General features: G+C 38.5%; 1 protein-coding gene across 6 annotated transcripts in view; it reads left to right on the top strand.

The window, feature by feature from the left end:
• MTA3 (metastasis associated 1 family member 3) overlaps positions 1-24,508 on the top strand; it is a 181,900-nt gene that overhangs the window by 61,581 nt on the left and 95,811 nt on the right. For all 6 annotated transcript variants that reach the window (XR_005032687.2, XM_036925590.2, XM_036925589.2 and 3 more), the window contains one exon: positions 10,329-10,455. Coding sequence is in view for 5 of the 6 variants with exons in the window: in XM_036925590.2 (XP_036781485.1) it covers positions 10,329-10,455 (127 nt within the window). In the remaining variant the exon portion in view is untranslated. The remainder of the gene's footprint in view (positions 1-10,328; positions 10,456-24,508) is intronic.

Genomic DNA, 24,508 nt, shown 5'->3' with positions numbered 1-24,508 from the left:
GATCTTTGCCAATACTTGGTATGGTCAGTCTTTTTAATTTTGGATGTTCTCATAATATATAGCTGGTGTATAGTGGATATTGTAAATTTTACTTTCTAATATTTTTGTATTCCTGTAAATCTTCTTAAGCTTTGTCCTGGGATGCACTTAGGATACTTGGTAACAAATCCTTTTGATTGTGTTTGTGACTTAGTGTATTCTGTTAATTGGGTATGGAGCAGTCAGTGCTCAGTCTAGAGCTTAGTTGTTCCCCATTACTTAGGCAAGACCTCTCTGGGTGCTCTATCCAGTATACTCTCAGTTACGCGTTTGTCTAATGTGGCTGTTTGGGAGCACATCCATTCATGGCTCTGTGTTAGTAGGGGCATTGTTCCTCTGATACTTACCGACCAATTGCTGCCTCGGCTTCCAGTAGTTTCCTCACTCGCATTTCCTGGTTGGGGCTGTGCTCAGGGATCACCCTCTTCAGTCTCTAGGTTTTGTCTTTTCTTTGGTACTCTTGGCTTCCAAACTCTAGTTTCTTTGGGCTCGCTGGTCTTTTAGTTTTGTCTCCTCAACTCTGGGAGCCTGCCAGACTCTACCCCAGTTTCTCCTCCTCATATCATTGTCTGTAAACTTTCTAAAGGCAGTAGACAGGGCTAGTGTTAGGGCTCCACCTTGTTTGTTTACTGTCTCTTAGGAATCACTGTTCATTGCCTGATGTCCATTCATCCAGTGTTGAGAAAATTGTTTCATGTGTTTTTTTCTGTATTTTTAAATTATTTATTCATGTTTACTTGATTGGTTGGTTGAGACAGAATGGTAGGTCTGGTCTCTGATACTTCATTTGTCTGAAAGCAGAAATCCTAGTTCTTTAAAAAAAATTTTTTTTTGAAATCAAGGTGTGAAATATAATGGAATGTATAGAGTGTTCAGGTCAATAAATTTTCAGATAGTACATTTCTATTACTACCACTCCGCTCAAGATAGAGAAATTTTCTAATACCCAAGTAGGTTCTCTTGTGTCAGTTTCTGGCATTACCATTTTCTTCCTACCCAGCTAATCGCTACTCTAATGTCTGCTACCATCTGTTAGTTTTTCCAGTCTTTTACTTCATCTAAATGGACTATGTACAGTATTTACCCTTTTTTGTCTGAGTTATTTTGCTTAGTGTCATGTCAGTGGGATCCATCTATGTTATTGCTTATCAGGTTTTTTTTTCTGGCCTAGTAGTATTCATTCTCCTACTGATGGACATTTAAGTGGTCTCAGTTTTTGACTCCTATGAAAAAAAAGTGCTGTGAACATTCTTGTACAAGTCTTTTGGTGTACTTAAGCTCTCATTAGGTTTACCTAGGAGTGGAATTATTTGTTCATGGTGTGGGTATAAATTCACTTCAGTAGATAATGCCAAAAAGTTTTCCAAAGTGCTTAAATGAATTTTCACTTCCTCTTGATGTATAGGAGTTCCAGTAAGTCTGTGTTCTTGGTAAGACTTGGTTTTTTAAATTTTCGCTATTATGGTACCTAAGCTTTCTTTTAGTAGGCCAAATCATAGTAATTAGGTTGAATAATAGGAGGGCAAGGGTGACCAACCATCCTGGTTTGCCTGGGACTGAGGGGTTCTCTAAACTTAGGACTTTCAGTTTTAAAACCAGGACAGTCCCAGTCACTCTAATAGTCTCTCAGCTGATTTAATCAGCCAGATACAGAGGTAAAAGCAGGAAATTAACACTGTCAAGCCAAAGCCCAAGTACAGATGAGGCCAGTCTTACCCAGTCTTGTGTTCTCAACTAAGAAAGCACAGGGACCCACCCACCCCACACCCTTTTTTCCTTCAGGTCTCAGTCTAAACTGTGTTTCTTTAGAGAAGGCTCTGCTTTCACCTAGGCTACATTAGTGTTCTCTTGTACATAGTTTTTGGGGGGGTCCTATACCTTACATAATTTTATAATACCACACTTGAACGTGTGTATATTCTTATCTGTAATCCTGGAACAACTGTAATCTTTATCAGGGTAGGACTTTTATAAGTTTTCCTCACTGATAACACAGAACACATTGGTAGTAGGCATATCAACATATTTCCTTTTTTTGCCAGGAGTTAGGTGGAGTTCTGGGGGAAATAGGTGAGACATATGACAGGGGAGATGGTTAGGAGATTTTCAGCCATGAAAGTTTAGTTTTGATCCAAATGGTAGTTAAAAGCTGTTGAGGGCATTTTTTTTTTTTACAAAAGCAGGGGAGAAATGTGAGGTGTGTTGAAGGAAGATTCTGGCTGTTGTGTTGTAAGTGAATTGGAGAGGAAGATGGTGGTCTTGGAAAATCTGGTTACTTCTAATTCTTTTATTTTGTTTCTTGATTTTTTAAATTGATAGCAAGTGGGAAAATGCATGGTGTCATGTTAAGGCTGTATAAAATTCCAGATGGACTTTGAATATATTACAAGATTGGGCAGACTTTGCCAGATGCAGTGTTCTTTGAATAAATAAATGTAAAGCAGAAATAGCTTAAACTTCCGATGGGATCCTAACTTGCTGTAGAACAATTTATGAGTCATTGTATCTTGCAATGTGAAGATAAAATTTTCTGGACGGGTTTCTTAAACCCAATAATATAAAAACTTACTTAAGCCAGTTTTTGTTTTTCTTTTCAGATTAGACTTTCTGTTAATGTTTCTTTTGTATATGTCAGTCCTTCCTTGAGGAGAAAACTATTTTTGTGATAATCCTGAACTGTCATTTAATTGTTTCATGGATTCTCTCATGAGTATATAGCCGAGTTTTTCCAGAGGCTGTATGGCACCTGTATGACACATGATTGCTCTCATAATAATGTACTGTGTGCTTGTGATTTCTTGTGTTTAAAATATTGCCATTTTAATTTCTAATACAGTATTGGTAGGTATAGCTTATATAAACAAAAGCTCAAAAAAGTCCTTGATAAGATTTGATTATAAAGGTGTCCTGAGACTAAAAAGCTTGAGAACAGCTGGCATAGGTGTTCTGCCAGAAAAAATGTTTTAAAATTAGTGTTTAACAATAATGATTCTTAATTGAGGCTCGGCTGTTGTGGTTCTACCTCAGAGTTTCTGAGTAAGGATCTCTACAGGTCTAGATATATATTTTTGTTTGTTTGCAAAAAGTGAAAACAAATTTAATTTGTTTTAATACTACTATGATTTGCCTTCTTAATTAGGCACGATTGTTTCAGGACATAGGAACTGTTTTCCAAATGTCAAAGAAAATCAGATTAAAATTCATTTAAAAAGTAGTAAGCAGTTTTTTTTATATAGTGCTGTGTTAGGCACTGTTCTAAGCAATTTGTATGCATTATCTTAGTCCTCACTAAGGAATTATTTACATACTTTACAGGTGAAGGTCACACACTAGGAACAGGCAGTACTAGACTTTGAATTCAGGTGTGACTTTGAAGCCTAGTCTCCCATCCACCCTGTGTTCCATCTTGAAAGAATTATAGAAAGCGTTGGAATGAAATGTGAACAGTCCAGTATCTTTTTGATGGTTACTGTGGATAGTGTTTTATGTCATAACTTTGTGAGTCTGTCCTTGCAGTCAGTGACTTGAGTTACCAGATAATTCTGGCTGGTCTACTTGAACATTTTTTGAGGTTCTGCCTCTTTTACCCCCTGAGTAAAAACAGCACGGATACAAAGATAAATAAATGACCCGGTGCTGTTCTCAAGGGACTCAGTGAATCAGATGACTGAGTGCAAGACACACGGTGGCAAGTCCCCTCAGCTGATGTGGCACTGCTCCGTAGGAAAGAGGAGAGACTCCTCCGGTTGGCAGTTGGTGGTTGGCGAAAGTGTCATGGGTCAGGTGCCAAGAGCTCAGAACTTTCCTCCAACTTTACATTTTTACATTCCTTTTTACTTCTGTTAACTTCATCCACTTCATATTCTCCCTGTTTATCTCACTCGTTTCTTATAGAAGCATTCAGCTCATGGTTATTTCTTGTTTTTCATCTCCCAGGGTGGGCTACTGTTCTGTTTTGTTAGCCTCCTTTTCAAATCTTTAGAACAGTTAATTTGGTCTTTATATTTATAAATATGTATATTTGATATATTCAGAAATTGATAAATCTTACACAGAATGCCAGTTGAAATTCATACTTCGGCAAAGATGGTAGAAAGAGATGCAGAGAAGACGATCAGCTGTGGTGGTTTTCCCAGTAGGAAAAAAACAGAATTTAACATGAATTAAAATTTAGTTACAGGCAAAAGAAGTGTTTTCCTTTTACTGATTTCTATTCACTTTCTGTCTTGAAGTATTTTTAGGAAGCAGAAAAGAGGGAATAATGTAGTGCTAATTGTGAATCTACCACTCAGCTTTGTCTTCTCTTAATATTTTGACGTATTTGCTTCAGATTCTTAGAGTGCTGTGTGTTTCCCTCCCTAACCCCATGCTCTTCTTAGTTTCCCCATAGGTGAATTTCTGTGTTAACTTTGGTGGGTTTTTTTATCATTCATGTTTTTATACTTTTGTTGTATATGTGTATATTTATATAGAGTGCTGATTTTGCACTTAAAAAAATAAGTGTTACTGTACTCTGTGTCCTACATACTTGTTTTGTGCTCATGCCAAGTGTGATATTTTCATGGTGTTGCTTGGACTCAGTCATTTTTAGCTACTGATTAGAATTCCATTACATGACTATTACTGAAATTGATGCATTCTTTTCAATGTTTGCATTTAATTTGCCCTTCCCTCCCCCAGGTTTAGTGTTTTTCTTTTTGATGTAATTCACATACTGTATAATTCACCCATTTAAAAAGAAAAGCGTACAGTCATTTTTATTCACAGATTTGTGCAACCATAACCATTATTTAATTCCAGGGCTTTCATATCTCCGAAAAGAAATTCCCCTACCCATTTGTAGTCACTTTCCTGTTTCCCCTTCCACCCATCCTTTGGCAACCCCTAATCTACTTCCTGTCTCTGTGGATTTGCCTATTCTGGACTTTTCATCTAAATGGAGTCATTTGTGGCACTTTGTGTCTTTTTCATTTTCATAATGTTTCATTTGGTATAATGTCTCAAGTTTCATCCATGTTATAGCATGAGTTACCTCATTCTTTTTATGGCTGAATAATAATTTGTTTATTCATTTATCAGTTGATAGACATTGGGTTTCCATTTTGGTTCTTAGGAATAATATTGCTATAAACATTCACGTACAAGGTTTTATGTTGACATTTTCAGTTTTCTTGGATATATACCTAGGAATGGAACTGCTTGATCATATGGTAACTGTGTAGCAATTTGAGGAACTGCCAAGCAGTTTTACAGTGCAGTTGCACCATTTTGCATTCCCACCAAAAATGTACAGACGTTCCGGTTACTCCTTATTTTTGTCAATGTGTTATCTTTCTTTTTGATTATGGTTATTTTAGTGGGTGTGAAATATTTCACTGTAGTTTCGATTTGCATTTCCCTAGTGTCTAATGATGTCGAATGTCTTTACATATATGTACTGGCCATTTGTGTATCTGCGTAGAAATATGTCTGTTCAGTTCCTTTGCCCATTATTTAATTGTGTTGCCTTTTTATTGTTGTAAGAGTTCCTTCATTTATTCTGGGTACTAGACCCTCATATAAGACACATGATTTGCAAGTATTTTCTCCCATTCTGTGGGTTGTCTCTTTGCTGTCTTGATAGTGTCCTTTTAAGCACAAACATCTTAACATTAATTCCACGTTACTTACATTTTCTTTAGTTGCTTATGCTTTAGGGTGCTATAGTGAAGAAACTATTGCCTAGTCTGAGGTCATGAAGATTTACACCTATGTTTTATGCTAAGAGCTTTAGCTCTTACATTTAGATCTTTGTTTCATTTCGAATTAATTTTTGTTTATGGTGTGAGGGTCCAACTTCGTTCTTTGCATGTGAATATCCAGTGGTTTTCAGCACCATTTACAGAAAAGACTGTTCATTCTTCCAGTGAACTGTCTTGGCATCCTTGTCCAAAATCAATTAACCATGAAGGTATGGGTGTACTTCTGGACTCTGAGTTACGTCCATTGATCTCTATGTCTGTCTTGGAGCCAATACCACATCACAGAGCCTTGGTTGTTGTGGGTTTGAAGTAAATAAGCTTTGAAATTGTATTAATCCTCTTAAATTTGTTCTTTTTCAAAATTCTTTTGGCTATTCTGGGTCTCTTATCCATATGAATTTTAGGATTAGCTTATCAGTTTCTGTGGAAAAGGTAGTTGGAATTGTAGTAGAGGTTGCATTGAATCTGTAGATTAATTTAGGGAGTATTGTCATCTTAACAATATTAAGCCTTCCAAGCTGAACATAGTCTTTCCATTTGTTTAGGTCTTAATTTCTTTGATGATACCTTGTAGTTTTTAGTACCCAAGTTTTGTCTTTTGTAGAGTATATTCCTAAGTATTTTTTCCTTTTGATGCTATTGTAAATGAAGTTGTTTTCTTAATTTCAGGTTTGGATTGTTCATTACTAGTGATGGAAATACCAATTTTTGCTTATTGATCCTTTGTTTCTAGACTGTCAGACTTTCTCTTCATTCAGCTAATTCCCTGAAATCTCAGTTGTCATAAAAATCTGTCTAATTTTATTCAACTTGCTTATTCCTTTTTTAATGATTACCAGGCAGGCTTGAGCACCAATCCTGAGCTATTTTCAGTCCAATAAATATGCCTTCAAACATTTGGGTAGTTGTTAAATGCATCTGTAGACAAATTTGTAACCACCTGTTTTTCTTTCTTTCTTGCCTTCTTTCTTTTCTTCCTTCCTTTTTGTTTCTTCTTTCTTTCTTTCATTGAAGTATCATTGATATGCAGTCTTATGTTGGTTGCAAATGTACAACACAGTTGAAACCACCTGCTTTTCTATACAGTCTATACCTGCTAGCATCTTATCACTGGGCTGATATTTCATTAAAATAGAGACCTAAGGAAACTTAAGGATAACTTCTGGAGAACTCTCCTCCTGTCCCCTTCCCCTTCCATCCCTCCCAATGAACATGTAGGAATAATTCTGGGCTGTTCCAAAAAACAACCAGTTTCAAGTCAAGGGCCTAGAGTCAGTAATGGTTATGCCTCTTTGTGTTCTGTCCCTCCTTATTCATGTACCAAAATTAATCAGTTACCTGCTCTGATCTTGTGCGTATCACATGTGCAGTCTCTAAAGCTTTGTCTGAGTATGGTTGTAACTTGCTACTGAGATTGACTTTCTGTGTCCCACAGCTCGATGCTGTGGCACTCCAGACTGCTCAGCTAGTTTCTGCTCTGACCCTTGTTTCTTGGACATTGTTTGTGCTAGCCTCATCCCATCCCTTTTAGCCTGCATGTGTAATTAGCCTTGCTGAGCTTTTTGGCCATGACTTCTTTCCTATCCTGCAGCCTAAACCTTTGAAATTTGTGGGAGCTTTGCTAGGTCACACACTGCTACAACAGAAGATATATACAATTCTTTGTACAGTTTCTTTCTGTACTCTTTCTCCCCTCCATGCTGCCAGAGCCTTACTGCTAATAAACTGTACTGAAAGTTTTTCAGCTGTGACGTTCAGTAAATGATTTGGTATTAGTCTCTTCTATCACTCCATATAGTATGGTTCTTCTGCTTTCATGACTTTTAGAAGGTAGCAAATCTGATGTCCCATCAAGCTTGGTAAAGTGGTTTTAAAATGTTATAAATATATTTTTGATGTACATTATTTTTGATGAGAGTTATATTTGATCTTTTAAAATATTCTTTGTCTAAATGCCAGTTTTGCCATTGTGGGTGATTGTTTTTACAGTGTTAGTGGCATGGGAGTCATTCCTCTTCAGAAGCCAATGCAAAATTACAGAGATATGTAAATGAAATACAGTAAAATTTAAAAAATGGGTTTCAGATGCTGTTGCGATTTCTGCCTTTCTTTAGGTAGAGTGTAAGAGATTTAGTCCTTTCACCCTGTGCCGAGAGGTTGTGTAAGAAAATATGATTTGCTGCTGTTGCCATTATTTGTAGAGCTGTTGCTGTTTTAGCTCTGTAGGGTAGTCATTAGAATTCACCTAGCTGTGGTTTACAGAACAACAATTCATCAAATCTTAATTAGGCAGAAAGTGTAATTTTGTATGTGATGTTTGCTGGTGCTAATAGTGCCAAAGCAGCAGTAACTTCATTGGTCTTTACTGGTGAAGTGTTATTAGGCTTGCAAGTAAATGGCTCTTTTAGTGCTATGTTTCTCTTTCAGTAGTTCATTAAAAAGAACATTAAAAGAATTTTAAGTCACTTAATTCTTTTTCTGAACTAAATCAGTGTTTTCAGGTTAATTTTAATTCAGAGTTAAAAATATTTGGAAGTGGAAAAGATCTGATTTAACTTTGCCTCTTTTTTATTCTCACACAGTTCAAAAGAACTGCCCCAAACTAAGGGATTTTATGTGATAAAAACTCTTTTGTGGTCCTGGGTCCATCGATAAAAACTTGTAAGAGTTGTGAGGAACGGAAATGTGTTGGTGTGTGTCTGTGTTTCTGTGTGTGGCACCAACCAGTGTTCAGAAGTAAAGCCTCCGAGGCCTAGCCTTGGGCTTTACCCCAGCAGAAGAGCCAACCACACCCCCTTCTCACCTTACAGTAGTCTTACCCTTCGTGTTCTCAGTGCTCCTGCTATTTCCATAGCACACACAGTCTGGGCCAGGTAAGGCTGCAGAGGATCGTATCTATTTAAAAAATTTTTGTATTGAAAATTATTTGGAATGATATCTGCAAATGACATTTGGTCATTAAGAAAAATACTAAATACAGTGTTTAAAAAAGAAATCTCATGGAATACAGTTAATGATTGTGTAACATCTTACTATGTTCATGGACAGTGACAACACTGGGTGAGGGTGAGGACTTGGTAATATGGGTGAATGTTGAACCACTGTGTTGTGTATTGGAGACCAACATAAGGTTGTGTATCAGTGATACTTAAAAAAAGAAATCTCATGTAAAACTTTGTCACGTTTCTCTTCCAACCTTGTTTTCCAAAGGCAAACACTTTGAACTGTTTCTTCTTAGTAAATTGTTTCTTCTTAGTAACTTTTGTTCGCTGCTTGTCTCTAGCATCTTGAGCAGTGCCTGTTTTGGCACCTAATACTTGTTGATTGAATAAATTAAAGGTTTTCATTACTCTTTTTTTAGACTTCATAAACAGTTCTTGCTATACAATTCTAGGTTGAATCTCATTTTTTTTTTGGATGGCATTGCTCTGCCATCTTGGCATATAGTGTTGCTGTTCATAATTATTCCATTCTGAATCTAGTTTCTTTGCATATGAACTGTGTTTCCTTTCTGTAACCTTTTTTGATCTATCATGTCAGCATTTAAAAAAAAATTTAAGTATGCCATGAACTCAGTTTGGACACTCAGCTTGCTCAATAAGGGGAAACTTTCTTCAGTCATTTTTTTGATAGGTCTTCTCTCATCTCTCCCCTGCAAAAGAGGTGAAGCAATCTGTTTTCTTCATTGTGTACAGGATATCACTGGGATGTTGGACTTAGTGAAAGTCCTTTAATTTTTTTTATCTTTTGGTTTTCAGTTGCTAATCTCTTTGTCTTAGTGTTCTGATTTTGTAGAGATTTCCTTAGCATTACTTTCTAATCCTCCTATTAATTTTTGAATTTGTGTTATCAAACTTGAAAATGTGTTGTCCTTTTTGTTTTTCATTTATTGTTTTTTAATGAAGTATTCTGAGATTCAGTTATTGTGTCATAGATAGACTTTAACCCCTTTCTTCCTGCTTTTTCACTCGCCCCATTCCTCTTTCTCGCATTACTTGGTATCTTTGAGGGCAAAGTACATGCAGGCTTTGTGACTGCCTACTCCATTGCATCCCTCTGTACACATGCATCATATACTTGTTTCCTTTTACACATCTGCTTTCTGTCTTATAGAGGTTTTTTTGGTTGAAAATCTGTCTTCTGTTGATGCTTCATTTTCATTGTCATTGAAATGTTAATATATTTAAATTGCCGTTTTTGTGTGGTTTTATGGGGAAGAGGGGATACTGTATATAAATATTTCATCTGCCATTTTAATTTAGTTTTTATTGAAGTGAGGCTGACAAACAATATTATATTAAGTTTCAAGTATACAACATAATGTCTGAACGTTTATACCTGCCACTTTAAAATTGGAATTCTTCCTCTTCCTTTGAGGCCCTGGTAACTTAATTTTATGGCTGCAATTCAAATGACTAATATAGTATGTAAATTTAAAATCAATTAGTTTGAAGAAAATACTGAATAAAAGGTTGACTTGATCTGTCATAATATCTGGATAGATGATATGCTTTGTAATAATGCATTGTTTGAATTTTATTTGTGTAGAAGAAATTGAGGAAGAATCTGAAACAACAGTTGAGGCCGACTTGACTGATAAACAGAAACATCAGTTAAAACATAGGGAACTCTTCTTGTCACGCCAGTACGAATCCCTGCCTGCAACACATATCAGGTAAGAGCTTCATGGAAGTTGATCTGAAGACCTTGGTAATATTGTGACAATTAAAAAAAAAACAAGGAAACTTACTATGAAGCATTTTCCAAACTCCTCACAATCTTGCTCAAATTAGTTTACTAAAGGCTTCATAATGGAATCTTTCTGTAAGATAAATTCTAGCCAAAATAAGCAGGCGATGAGAGGCAACAAAGGGCCAGGCAGTTTATTTGAGCACAATTCCCGGGTGATGTTCTCTGGTCTGGGTACTACAGGCTGGGGAAGTCACACCCGGTCAGGGAGGTGGGGGCTTATAAGGGGTTAGGAGGGGGAGGAGTGGGCAAGCTATCCTAGGGGGCGTGGAGAGGTATGATTGGCTAAAGGTGACATAATAGACAACTAGAAACTTTTTTTCCTTCCAAGAGGGAGGAGGCTGACATCTGGGTTTTAGCTGGCACATCAGAAGGATGGAATTCAGGAAGAGCTGTCCCCTTTCCATATAAGGCACGGACTTTGGGGTCTGGTCTGTTCTCCTTTTATGGCATCTCTCTGTTCTGTTTGCATGTCCTTGTTTTTCCTTCCTCCAGCCTAACACTTACCTTAGGAATTTATAGTGTGTATTAGTATATTAAAGCCTTGCGCATGTTCTGTAGTAAAGTAAACACGTCAGGCTTATTTAATCCAGACTTTTTCAATTTGGGCATCTCATTAGCATCCTGCAGAACAGTGACTGGCACATGCTATTTTGGGAAATGCTGGTCTTCTCCAGATTCCTAGAACATTACAGAGTTATTGGAATCCAAGATCTAGAACTCAAGATATGGTTCCCAGGCAGATGACTCGACTTGTACAATATATGGCTTTTTACTTTCTTTTGAGGACCTCTGGGATTAAAACTTTATATTCTTTATTACTTACTTGCATCTGCTCAGTGCATTAATAGGATACAAAAGTGAAAAAAAAACATCTCGGGCCGGTTTGTAGTTTCGGGGGTTGTGGAGGATTGGTGGTCGTCCTTTATGATCTGGTTGTACTGGTAAAATGTAAGCAAAAATACAGTTAAGCTATTTCTTAGTGCAGTCTATGATAGTTGTTTGTTTGAGGTATAGCAAGATGTCTGAACTCAGAATACAGGCAGTTACTGACTGTAAGTCCGGGGAGAGGAAATCCCAGGGCAATATATCTCTAAAAACCAAAATCAGTCAAAGGGAGAAATAAAGTTTAAAACCTATTTATTGCTCACGAACTGCAGTCCCAGGCCATCTTTCTCTGCTCTGGAGGAAGCCAGCCAGCAAGCAAGCCAGCCCCCTCCCCTTAACCTCCCAGGTTCAGAAATGCCCTCGGTTGCCCAGGTAATTACCCACTGATATGGAGATGAACTCTCTACTCCTGAGGATATGCAAATGCACTAAAGGCAGGCGAGATATTCTGGAAATGTTCCAGTTCCAGGTGACCCACAGGCCACCCCTCCAGAAATCTCACCTTACAATCTACTGTTCCCTTTCTTCTGACCAATCTAACAACATACAATAGCAACAGTAATAAAATCTCGATAATCCTCAAGCCAGAGGATTCAGCCTTTGCAGATTAAGTAAATATACTTTACAGTACAATCTCTAACTAAGCACAAAATATGTTTCTACACTTGTTTACTCATTCCTAACAACCATGCCAGATTACTCACAAAACTTTTACCGAACACTAGACAAAGTCAAGCCTCTCTTTAAGCATTTTTTTCTTGACTACAGCAATGCAATCATGATAAATCTAAAGCTAGAGGATTCAGCTAGGTTCAAAGTCCCATGTGGATTAAGTCCAAAGCTTGTCCATTCCAGCCGTTACATGGCAGCTGCAGCCAGGGGGGCGCAACCAGGACACAAAGACTTGCAGAAGCAAATAACTGTGATTGTGGGGGGGCTACTTTGCTGTTATTCCAGGCATACACAGGAGGCCAGCTTCCAGGCGTTTCCTCCAAGGTACCAGAAGAGCCAGCCATTGCCGGTCCATGTGTCAAAATGTCCAGGGCCATGTCCATTTTATTCCTAATTGCTGCACCCATCCTCTCAATGCGTGTCCAATAAAGTGGGTGCCTTGATTGCTCTCAGTCACTGGTGACTGGCCATAGGCTGCAAAGAGATGCTCTAGGCCCCTTATGGTGGTTTGCTGATTTGCACAACATGCAGGGCACTCCTTCTGGTATCGGCTGACTTCTTCTAAGGTCAATGGCAAGCCCCACTGATGGGCTACAGCCACATTGTCTTTTGCCCTGTGTGCACCAAACACTGATGTAGCCATTGGGCCGTATCAGATGCAGCCTTTCCTTTTATCTAGCACACCTGGCCAATGCGGCTGCTTCATTATTCCCTGGGGATGCCAGAGGCAAATGGCCAATCACATGATATATGGTAGATGTTTGTGCCACACCACTCCATGGCCTTTCAGTCCAGTCTCTCACCCACCCTGCGATGGGCTAGGTGGTTATTACCTTCATTGGAGCTTTTCTGGCAATGGGCTCTGTAGCCAGCAAGGTGTGGTATACAGCAGCCTGTTGCTTCTCAATTAAGATGTACCAGACCTCTGCTCTTTCCATAGTTGTGACCAGGCTCCAGCCAGCAGCAGTGGCAGAAGCAGTAGCCTTAGGCTCAGGCCACAGGCCGGGGTTGGCGCAGCCAGCAGCCGTGGTGGCGCCCAACTGTAGACAGATGTCCCTTGGCATGAGCGTCACTTCTCCCTATCATTTCTTGGGGCAGCTCTCCCAAAGGTCGCACCTATTATAACAGATTTCAGGTTTAGAGGAACTCTGCCGACTGTGCCAGGTGTAAGTCCAGGGAGAGGAAATCCCAGGGCAAAATACCTCTAAAAACCAAAATCAGTCAAAGGGCAAAATAAAGTTTAAAACCAGTTTATTGCTCACAAACTGCAGTCCCAGGCTGCCTTTCTCCTCTGCTCTGAAAGAAGCCAGCCAGCCAGCAAACAAGCAAGCCAGCCCTCTCCCCTTAACCTCTCAGGTTCAGACACACCCTCGGTTGCCCAGGTATTTACCCATTGATATGGAGATGAACTCTCCACCTCTGAGGATATGCAAACGCACTAAAGGCAGGTGAGATATTCTGAATGTTCCAATTTTACCCACAATGACCCTCAGAGATAGATAAGCTTCTGCAGGAGTTGGCATTTACTCAGCCTTTGAGGAACTATGGGGTACATGGGAGGGAACTCATGAGCACCGGGGTGTGCAGGGTAGTGGGTGCGAGGGAATGTGGTGTTCTAGTCCCCTCAGGGTAAAGAAATTCCTTCAACTTGTTCACAGTGCTACTTCTTTTATTTCCCTCTCTACTAGTCATGATTGTCCCATAAACTCTTATATGGAAATTACATGTATTAATTTTTTCAGAAGTTGGTCCCTCCTCTTTAGCCCCCAGTGTCAGTGTTGGATCCAAGTCTCTTTTTTTGGGCTCATACAGGTTTGGAGACTTTCTAAAGCTCTGATTTGGCCCATGTATTTCTTTTTTATTTTTTTCATTTTTTATTTTGGTATCATTAGTCTACAATTACAGAAAGAACATTATGTTTACTAGGTTCCCCCCTTTACCAAGTCCCCCCCACATACCCCTTCACAGTCACTGTCCATCAGCACAGTAAGATGCTGTAAAATCACTACTTGTCTTCTCTGTGTTGCGCAGCCCTCCCCGTGCCCCCCACACACTATACATGCTAATCGTAATGCCCTCTTTCTTTTTCCCCGCCCTTATCCCTCCCTTCTCACCCATCGTCCCCAGTCCCTTTCCCTTTGGTAACTGTTAGTCCATTCTTGGGTTCTGTGATTCTGCTTGGCCCTTGTATTTCATACCCACACACCTGAACACGCCCACACATGCCCACATGCCCTAACTCCAGGGACCTTTGTGTATCCTTCTCTTTTCAGAAGTGGACACAGATCTTCAAAGACAGGAAATGTATGACAAAGATACTGAGATTCCCTTTTCTCCAGATCTGTTTAACTTGAATCCCCCTCAATCGTTAACATCATATCATAGCTTTATTTAGGATTTTTAGGGGACACCATGTTTAGATTGGCTAGGGTTAATATATTTTGTGTTACTTAGATCCTTCACTGGAAAAGAAAAACAGGCCAGATAATGTAGGAACAGTCATTTTACCATTTTACATACCCATGGAGCATTTCGAGAAGTAGGAAAGTAAGTTAATTTTTGCTCAGTGATGGAGCATGAGAACATATTTTGTAATTTTACTGAAGATATATGTAACTAATAAATGTGGAGGAGCCATATGCATTTATTATTTAATTGGAAGAAGCTATAAAGATTCATTTTAAGCTCAAGAAGTACCTGGCCAGTCATAAGAATCTTTCTAGAACAAGAATCTGACAAATGGTTTTTAAAAAGTATCCGTAACACCCAAGTGTATTTTTAATTTACCCTCCTGATAACTTGGGATCTGTTTAGAAGCAATGTTGGTTTCCTTTGACAGAGTACTTGGGATGGAAGAATGAGGAATACATTTTTCATTTTTGTTTAAGGGCTGAGAATATATTGAAATATAATATAAGACATCTGTGTTGAACATAGAAATTACATAGAATACATGATTATTCAGTCACCATTGAATACATTTTTTGGGTGTGTTGGGGAGCTTATTAAGTGCTTGATGAGTATGACAAGGTCCTCAGCTCATAAACTCAAGGAGTGTGCTGGGTGGCAATTCTTTTGAGTTATGAAGAGTAGTTACAGACATTTAAGGCTTTTGTTTTTTGGTTTTTTGTTTTCCAAGTCGAGAAGAAATAGTGCAGAGCCACATTTTCTCATCTGTGGCTCTCATTTTCAAACAGCTAACGTGTGGTTAGCGGCAGTCTATGGCCAAAGCACAGAGCCATGCTAAATAACCAGGACTTATGCTGATGAGCAAGTGCACGTTGAAGTGATCTTGACATTTTGCTAATGTTGAAGTCATGTCTTATCTATTTCTGCTCTAACAGGAGAAAATTACTGAAGCCCCATTGTTCTTTGGAAACAAAAAAGGGTAAATTTTGAACACTGGCTTTTTATTCTCAGGGACATTATCAAGGGCCCACAATTTCCTTGGTTTTGTATAGAATACAGGAGAAAACCTGACTGAGGCAATACTGAGGTCCTTTTTTGCACTTGTGAGCCAAAATACTCACTGGTTGCTGTAAACTTCTTTGAGTGGCAGGGAAGCAATTCTTTGTTCCTTCAGATTCCATTGGAAGAGAGAGTGAACCAGGACTGGGACAGTAAAGTTAGTGATTCTTCTCTTGTTTGTGAGATAGATAGGACTTGAACAATGAGAATGCCTTTGGGACATTTTTTTTGTTGGGGAAGGGAGAGGCAGCATGCTTCATACACAGTGCCTTAGGTCATTAATAATCGATTATATAGTCTGCATACATATAAAGCACTATAAAATTTGTTCTGACAGTTGCTGGACCTGTTACATGTATATATAATACTATTTTCAGCCTTATATATAGCTCATGTTTGTTGAACTTGGTTTTTAAAAATTCTAACACTTATTGATCCTCCATGATAGGTGCTATTCCAGATGGTTTACATGTATTTTATTTAATCCTCACAGTGACTTTATAAAGCAGTTCCTGTTATTATCCCCAACTTAGTCATGAGGAGACTGAAGCACAAAAAGGTTAAGTAACTTACCAGTCTCACAGCTTTTAAATGGCAGATTCAGGAATTGAAATTGGACTGCCTGGCTGCTGATATATACAGTATTATAATGTATAAATGACTTTAAGTATTAAAAGGTGTCAGATAGGAAAGAAACTATTCAGTAACTTGTTGAATAGGTAGGCTTTTTGGTTTTCTATTTTTTCACATAGTTTTTCTATTTAGATGCTCTAGTCAAATGGCAGAACTAAATTAAAATAGTAGTTTAAGCATGTAAACTGCTATTACACCAAAAGATGATGTTACGATGCTAGATATATAGTAACAACTGGGAACTACCTACTTGATTGGGTACCTAAATTTTGTATGTGTCTTGTGTATGGTCCTGTGTCAGTTTTTCCACATCTTAAGCACACAAAGCTTGGCTGTTTAAAAACTGCTAATTACAGCATTGTATGTGTAGTGATTAGTGCCTCTTTGCAGCCTCTGGTGTAGCTAGTCAGTCTACGTTAAATGAGCCAGTCCTTCCCTGCTTGCCAACTTGGGATCTGATCACTGTCTTTGGAGTTATGTTTCATTGTGTCTGAAAAGCATTTCCTTGGGTACCTATTGATTGTTGGCCTCAAGTTGTCAGTAAGGACTTTAGATTTGGTGATTTTTTTTCTCCAAGTCTATCTTGTTATGAGGGGTGAGTGGAGATAGTGATAGAGAAACCGTTATATCCACGTTGTTAGTCTCGGCCCTTGTTCACTATAGTGAGGATCTTGTCTGCCTCACTGCTGAACCATGGCTGTGCTTCCCCCCCACCCCCCACAGGACTATGCTTTTTACAAAGTCCACAGATAAGCTATTCCAATACCTAAATTTGATGTCAGGAATAGGGTAGGTCTTAAAGACATAGGTACACATAATGTTCAAGCAGCTTCTTAATGGCAAGGTGCTTAACGGCAAGGTGCTTCAGAGAAAGCCTTTACAGTATTTTCCTTTCAAATAATTTTTAGGGTAAGATTCCAGAAAACAAACATCACCACCACCACTACCTATAGAAGACTGACTACAACCACAATTTGTAGTGAACTTTTCCTTAAGCAATGCCGTACTGCTTCTTCTGTATGGTTTCCTCACCTCCAAATGGGGAACTTTCTTAATTCAGCTGAAAAGTACCTTGAGGAGCTGATGAGAATCTTGGGGCTTAGGTATGATTTGTGTAGATTATTCTGGTCAGACATCATCTTAAGAGTGTAATATTTTTGAAGGTAGGTATATTCTTCCTTTTCTGCCTACAGCACACAATAGCCAGTCAAAATTTGAAGCTTGAATAGTTTGCATTTAATTTTATTTTTGTTATTTGAAGAAATAAAAGTCATCAACAAGTAATAGAATGATGTCTTCTCAATTTCTACTGATCTTAAATTTTAGGTGGTGTGCCTTTGTCATTTGATGAGAATTAAAGATTGAATATGTGGAATCACAAGTTCCTCAGGCCTCTGAGGGAGAGTGATTACACAGAGTCAGTGTCATGCTTTTACACTGAGGGCTGGGCAGAGGATAGGAAATCTTTTTATATGTATGCAGTATCACCAAAGAAAATGAATTTATCAGCAGTATATAGCAACCATAAGAAAGGGAGAAAGAGAAAAGTTTCCAGCCAACAAGAGTTATATAGGTGATGGAATACCATAGTTCTTAATACCCACGGTTGGTGAGGGTAGGGAAATTGATTAATAATTTCTATATTCCCATTAGTATAATCAGAAAAACTTAATTGTAGTATGTGCATGTCCTTCAACCCAGCAGTTCTACTGTTTGGATGTTCAGAAGTTCTCGTGCAAGTTTGTAAAGTGTATGTACTGATATGTTTATCGCAGAATTTTCTTTTTAATTTTAGCTAATAAATTTTACTTGTGAATAAGTAAGGTGATTTTCACTAATAAGCATGTGTCTGCATCACAGATATAAATAGAAACTTGTATTTGATAGATCTCAGAATTGTTTTAATATCAGAAAATGCAAACAACTTTCATCTTTATTTTCCATTTTTCCCTGTTTTCCACATTTCCATTTTTTTCTGAAATGGAGACACACTAGATAGATATTGGGGGAAAGTTTATTTAAAAATTTGCACATTTGGAGATTAAATTTGCATTCATTTTTATCCCCTTACTTGCCTGACAACCTGGCCGTTTCTGACTAAGACAGAATAGATGGAAATATACTGAAAACCCTTATCTTCCCTTCCCCAGTGGTAGTAAAGCAATAACATTAACTGCTAATACCATTTGATAACTGACCTGTTTCTAATTCAGGGGTGCATTTAAAAAATGTTTTTGTTGCAACATGCTGAATTAAAAAAAAAAGGTCAGTTTCTATTTCCATGGTTATTAATATACCCATTTTGCTGTACCCTCAACATGACTGTATATTGAAATAAGCTTTTGTTGTTTATTTTCTGATGAAAGAATCAACTTAGTGCTGAAATGTAGAAAATACAGAAAAAGTCCCTCACACACACACACACCCTGTAATTTGTCTGCTCAGCATCACTGACATTTTGGTGTATCATTAGTGCATTTTTCTTCCCTAATCTTAGTGTATTCATTGGATTTTGGCCTGCACCTCTGGAGCTCACTTGGAGTGGGTGCAGGAGCTGCAGGTCCTCAGCATGGCTTCTTCCTGTTAGGTAGAGCCTGTTCACCAGTGCCACAGCTGTTGTCTTTGCTCTTTCTAGGTTGGTTGGTTGGTTTTTAAATATGTGAGAAATATGGTTGGAAGTAAATGATGGAACAGTAGGAGGAACAGTTAAAGGCTGGGAAAATTCCATTTTTGAGAAGTTAAGAGACATACCTGATAGGTTTGATAGATATGAAGGAGCAGAATGAAACTAGAGTAAGAATATGTTGCTCAGAAAGGGCTCATTCAAAAACTAATCCAATTGTCGCTGTCTTGGAATAGACAAGTTTTCCTAAAGTCATGAAGATACTCTCTGACATTCTCTTGAAGTTCAGCTGTTTAACCTTTTGTAGTTATGTCTCTTTATATGGTGTGGAGGGGTTAGTTACGAAACTGGGTTTAAAAAGATACCATTTAATCATCAAAAAACATCAGACACCTAGGAATAAATCTAAAGAAAGATGTGTAAAAAGTGGGGAAAGATGTTTAAAAACTACATAGAAACTACAAAGTATGGCTGAAAAATTGACATAAGTAAATGCAGGACGATATGTCATGTTACCCCAAATTGATCAGAAGATTCAATACTGTTCCAAAGAAGCTCAGTAGGATTGTGTGCGTGTGTGTGTAAGTGTGGGTAAATCGAGATACTTATTCTGCAGTTTATGAAAATGGAAAGTGAAAACAAGTTTTCAAAGCACGGTTCATGGTTCATTTACTTCTAGGTATCCCCCTGGGCTCTTGCAGGGCTTTGGGAGATGAAAACTATTTTCATAACAGCAGTAAGATGTTACTTGCCATTTTTCCTGTGTTGATTGTACAAAAGCAAAACCACACATGAAAGCAATGGTGGGTAAAGAGCTGGCACCTTAGCACAAATCAAGTCAGTGGCACCAAACTGTACTATAGTTGTCATTGTATTATCCTTTACCTCTGTGTGTTTGCAAAAAACAAAAACAAAACAAAAGACAAGTTCCAATAAAAAATATTCCTGACAAAGCAATATCATTTTAATAAATCTCAACTCCTCATGTACTAAAATTCTGAGGAAAAATTCAAACATCAAATTAACCGTGTTCAGTGTACAGGGTACAATTCATTAGCCTTCGGTATGGTGACTGTGTTGTGCAGCCATCACCTCTACCTTGTTTGAAGACATTACACACCTCTAATTTCATTTTTCTGTGCGATGAAATGGAAAGTGTGCATCAATCACTTACGTGCATCACTTTTGTGATGGTCATCTTGAGGAAAAAACTCAAGGGATTGTTTGAAATGTGAGCTCAACTAGCTATCTTATCTTGTTCATGGAACATGATTTTTACTTGAAATAATTACTGAAAAACAAACTACAGTTACTGAGACAAGAATGTTAGGTGGATTGTTTTTGCAAATGAAGTGAATTTGTTACTCCTCTGTAAGTCTAGTTGTTTATTAAGCCAGACATCAAAGATATTTACAAAAATGTAAAACAGTGCACTATTCTCATTAAACATTTTGTTTTGGAAAATACAACAATTACTCATAACAAATACCTGCAAATATGTAATATGTATTTTTATTTTAAATGAATTAGACACTTGCAAATATGTAATACATATTTTTATTTTAAATTAATTAGTAAAAGTTAAAACTTTGTCCTAATTTTTTCTCAGACGTGCTAAGTATTGATAGATAAAACCCACAAAGGCAAAAATTCTTTGAAGTCCTCAGTAACATTTAGGAATGTAAAGAGATGTTAAGACCAAAAAGTTTGAGAATCATTTACTTAAGTCAGTCTGGGAGAACAAAAATGTTAGAGCTTTATGTCATTAGATATTAAGACACTTGTATAGTTATGATAATTAAAGTAGGGTGGTATAAGAAGGTGGATTGATAAATAAACCAGTGGATAGACTAAAAAGCCAGAAAAGACCCACAAACATCAAATTAACTTTAAAAGTTGATGAAGACACCACTGCAGGGTAGTGGGGGCAGGGTGGTGTTTCAGGAAACCATGTGGGCCAAGTCAGTTGGGTGGCCATAGGGGAAAATAAATTAAGGCTTCCCTTTTTTTTTTTTTTTTTTTTTTTTTAATAATTATTTTTTATTGAAGGGTAGTTGACACACAGTATTACATTACATGAGTTTCAAGTGTACAACACAGTGGTAGAACATTTATATACATAATTCTAGGTTCCAGCTATCACCCTACCAGGCTGTTACAATATCTTGACTATATTCCTTATGCTATACCTTACATCCCGGTTACTAATTTATTTTACCATTGGAAGTCTGTCCTTTTTTTTTTTTTTTTTGTGAGGGCATCTCTCATATTTATTGATCAAATGGTTGTTAACGACAATAAAATTTTGTATAGGGGAGTCAATGCTCAATGCACAATCATTATTCCACCCCAAGCCTAATTTTTGTCAGTCTCCAATCTTCTGAGGCATAACAAACAAGTTTTTACATGTAGAACAAATTCTTACATAATGAATAAGTTACATAGTGAACAGTACAAGGGCAGTCATCACAGAAACTTTCGGTTTTGCTCATGCATTATGAACTATAAACAGTCAGTTCAAATATGAATACTCATTTGGTTTTTATACTTGATTTATATGTGGATACCACATTTCTCTCTTTATTATTATTATTTTTAATAAAATGCTGAAGTGGTAGGTAGATACAAGATAAAGGTAGAAAACATAGTTTAGTGTTGTAAGAGAGCACATGTAGATGATCAGGTGTGTGCCTGTAGACTATGTGTTAATCCAAGCTAGACCAGGGCAATAAAACATCCACGTATGCAGAAGATTTCTCTCAGAACGGGGGGGTGAGGTTCTAAGCCTCACCTCTGTTGATCCCCAATTTCTCACCTGATGGCCCCCCTGCGACTGTGCCTGTCTTAGGTTGTTCCTCCCTTGAGGAATCTTACCCGTCTCTGGCTAACCAGTCATCTTCCGGGGCCATACAGGGAAATGTGAAGTTGGTAAGTGAGAGAGAAGCCTTATTGTTTGAAAAAGTTAGCTTTTTACTTCTTTGCATATTTATGCCCTGTGGCTTCTATGCCCAGCATTTGTCTTGAGGTATCTTTACCACTTGGAAGAATTATGATACTCGGTAAATTTGATATGAGGCACGAATTCTATTTAAGGGTTGTAATTAGGAAGGAAGAAGAAAAGCTATAGAAGTAGCAGGCGGAAGAAAACTTGGGAAGATTGATTATTTCTTTGATATATCTTCTTGTAGAGTAACTTCAGCATGTATAGGTTTTAAGCTACTACTTAAATTGCACACACACATTAACATAATAGGAGTATAGTTACATAACCAAAGCATATCTGTAATTACCAGCCATCTGCAGTGAAACCAAGAAAACCAGTTAGGCACCTTAGGCATTTGTGAAAACTTATCTATGATATGGTGGATATTGTCCAAATGAACTTGAACAGTCTGAGAGAAATCAGACAAATTAAAACAACCCATTCCTGGGGACTGTTCACATGCCATATGTTCTTTTAACAATAAATAGTTTGTAGTTGTAAGACTTTGGAGCGCTACAATTTGCACTTCTCCAAATTCTTGGTTGAGTTCCAACAGTATAGATCCAGTCCAATTTTGTTGTTTTACTATATGCACAGGCCAGCTTAGATATCTCCTTCCTCATTCCCATGGCAGGTCCAGGAACTGGTGGGATGAGTGCATCTACAGCTGTAGCAGTGCGTGGATCTTTGTTGGGGTTTTTTGATGATCATCTTCTGGCATGAGTCTTCCAGAGGGTGCAGATGTTGGAAGTTCTCTTTCATATTGTATCTTAGTTCATTTTCGGGGTAGCCCAATTAGGCTTTGATCCTCTGTATAAACACAAACAGACCCTTTGCCTACACTTTTATATGCCCTTTATACCCTTGTGTAGAACTCGTTGGAGGTTACCACACAGGAACTGCCCTTTTTTTTTTTTTTTTTTTTGCTATCACTAATCTACACTTACATGACGAATATTATGTTTACTAGGCTCTCCCCTATACCAGGTCTCCCCTATAAACCCCTTTACAGTCACTGTCCATCAGCATAGCTAAATGTTGTAGAATCACTACTTGCCTTCTCTGTGTTGTACAGCCCTCCCTTTTCTCCTACCCCCCCATGCATGTTAATCTTAATACCCCCCTACTTCTCCCCCCCTTATCCCTCCCTACCCACCCATCCTCCCCAGTCCCTTTCCCTTTGGTACCTGTTAGTCCATTCTTGAGTTCTGTGATTCTGCTGCTGTTTTGTTCCTTCAGTTTTTCCTTTGTTCTTATATTCCACAGATAAGTGAAATCATTTGGTATTTCTCTTTCTCCGCTTGGCTTGTTTCACTGAGCATAATACCCTCCAGCTCCATCCATGTTGCTGCAAATGATTGGATTTGCCCTTTTCTTATAGCTGAGTAGTATTCCATTGTGTATATGTACCACATCTTCTTTATCCATTCATCTATTGATGGACATTTAGGTTGCTTCCAATTCTTGGCTATTGTAAATAGTGCTGCAATAAACATAGGGGTGCATCTGTCTTTCTCAAACTTGATTGCTGCATTCTTAGGGTAATTAAGGCTTCCCTTTTCCTTTTTTTTTCCCTTGCTATTTTTGGTTGCTGGAATGAGGGTTTTCTTTCTTACTGTTTGTATTTTGCTGATTGTATCTCCATGCTGTGTTTGACCATGTTCTTTTTCCCTTATATTTCCTGTAAATTGGTAATAAGATATAGATGATGTAGTTCAGTTTCCCTTCCTCCCTCCCTCCCTCCCTCAGGAAGAAGGCTTCCACAGAAAGGAAGACACAGAAAGAGACTCACCCTCTTACACATCTAGTGATATTTCAGTTTTGCCAACCACATTAAAAAATTTTGGAGATTCTGCTTTGTTTCCCCAGGACACCCTGTTTTTGTTTTATGAATGCAGTATCCTCACAAATCTCTTAAAACTCTAATTTGGGGGGAGGAGCCAAGATGGCAGCGTGAGTAGAGCAGCGGAAATGTCCTCCCAAAACCATATATATTTTTGAAAATACAACAAATACAACTATTCCTAAAAGAGAGACCAGAAGATACAGGACAACAGCCAGGCTACATCTACACCTGCAAGAACCCTGCACCTCTTGAAGGGGGTAAGATACAAGCCGCAGCTCTGCGGGACCCGAGTGCCCCTCACACCAGCTGCCAGCGGGAGGAGAGGAGTCAGAGTGGGGAGGGAGAGGGAGCTCAGGACTGCTAAATACCAAGCCCTAGCCATCTGCACTGAGAATGCAGACACAGTGCGTGCGTGGGGTGCTCGATACTCAGGAAATGGGACAGTAAAACCTGCGAGCGGGTCCCTGCAGCCGGTGCCCCTCAGACAAAGAAAAGCGAGTGCTTTTTGAAAGTCTTAAAGGGACAGGGACCCCACAGCTGGACTGAAGTGTCCCTGGACACTCAGCCTAGCAGCTGGAAATTCTGGGGAACTCTGGGCACCCTAACCCCTGGGGCAACAGCGCAGCTCGGAGGCCCCTCATGGGGATAAACAGCCTCACCCCTGTTCCCCCTCCGACGCGGCTCCGCCATAACGGTGCAGGAGCCTGAGAGTGGCCACGCCCACAGCAACCACAGAGCTTACTCCACAGAGGCCGGGCAAGAATCAGAAGCCCCATCTGCACACAGCTGCCCAGCACAAGCTGCTAGGGGTCACCCTTCTCCCAGGAGAGGAAGGCCACAAACTAGCAAGAAGGGACATTTTCCCA

Source organism: Manis pentadactyla, chromosome 2 (assembly GCF_030020395.1).
Source record: "Manis pentadactyla isolate mManPen7 chromosome 2, mManPen7.hap1, whole genome shotgun sequence".
In the NCBI taxonomy this organism is placed as follows: domain Eukaryota; kingdom Metazoa; phylum Chordata; class Mammalia; order Pholidota; family Manidae; genus Manis; species Manis pentadactyla.
Note: the sequence above shows the minus strand (reverse complement) of the source record. Positions and strands in the feature narration are given on the sequence as shown.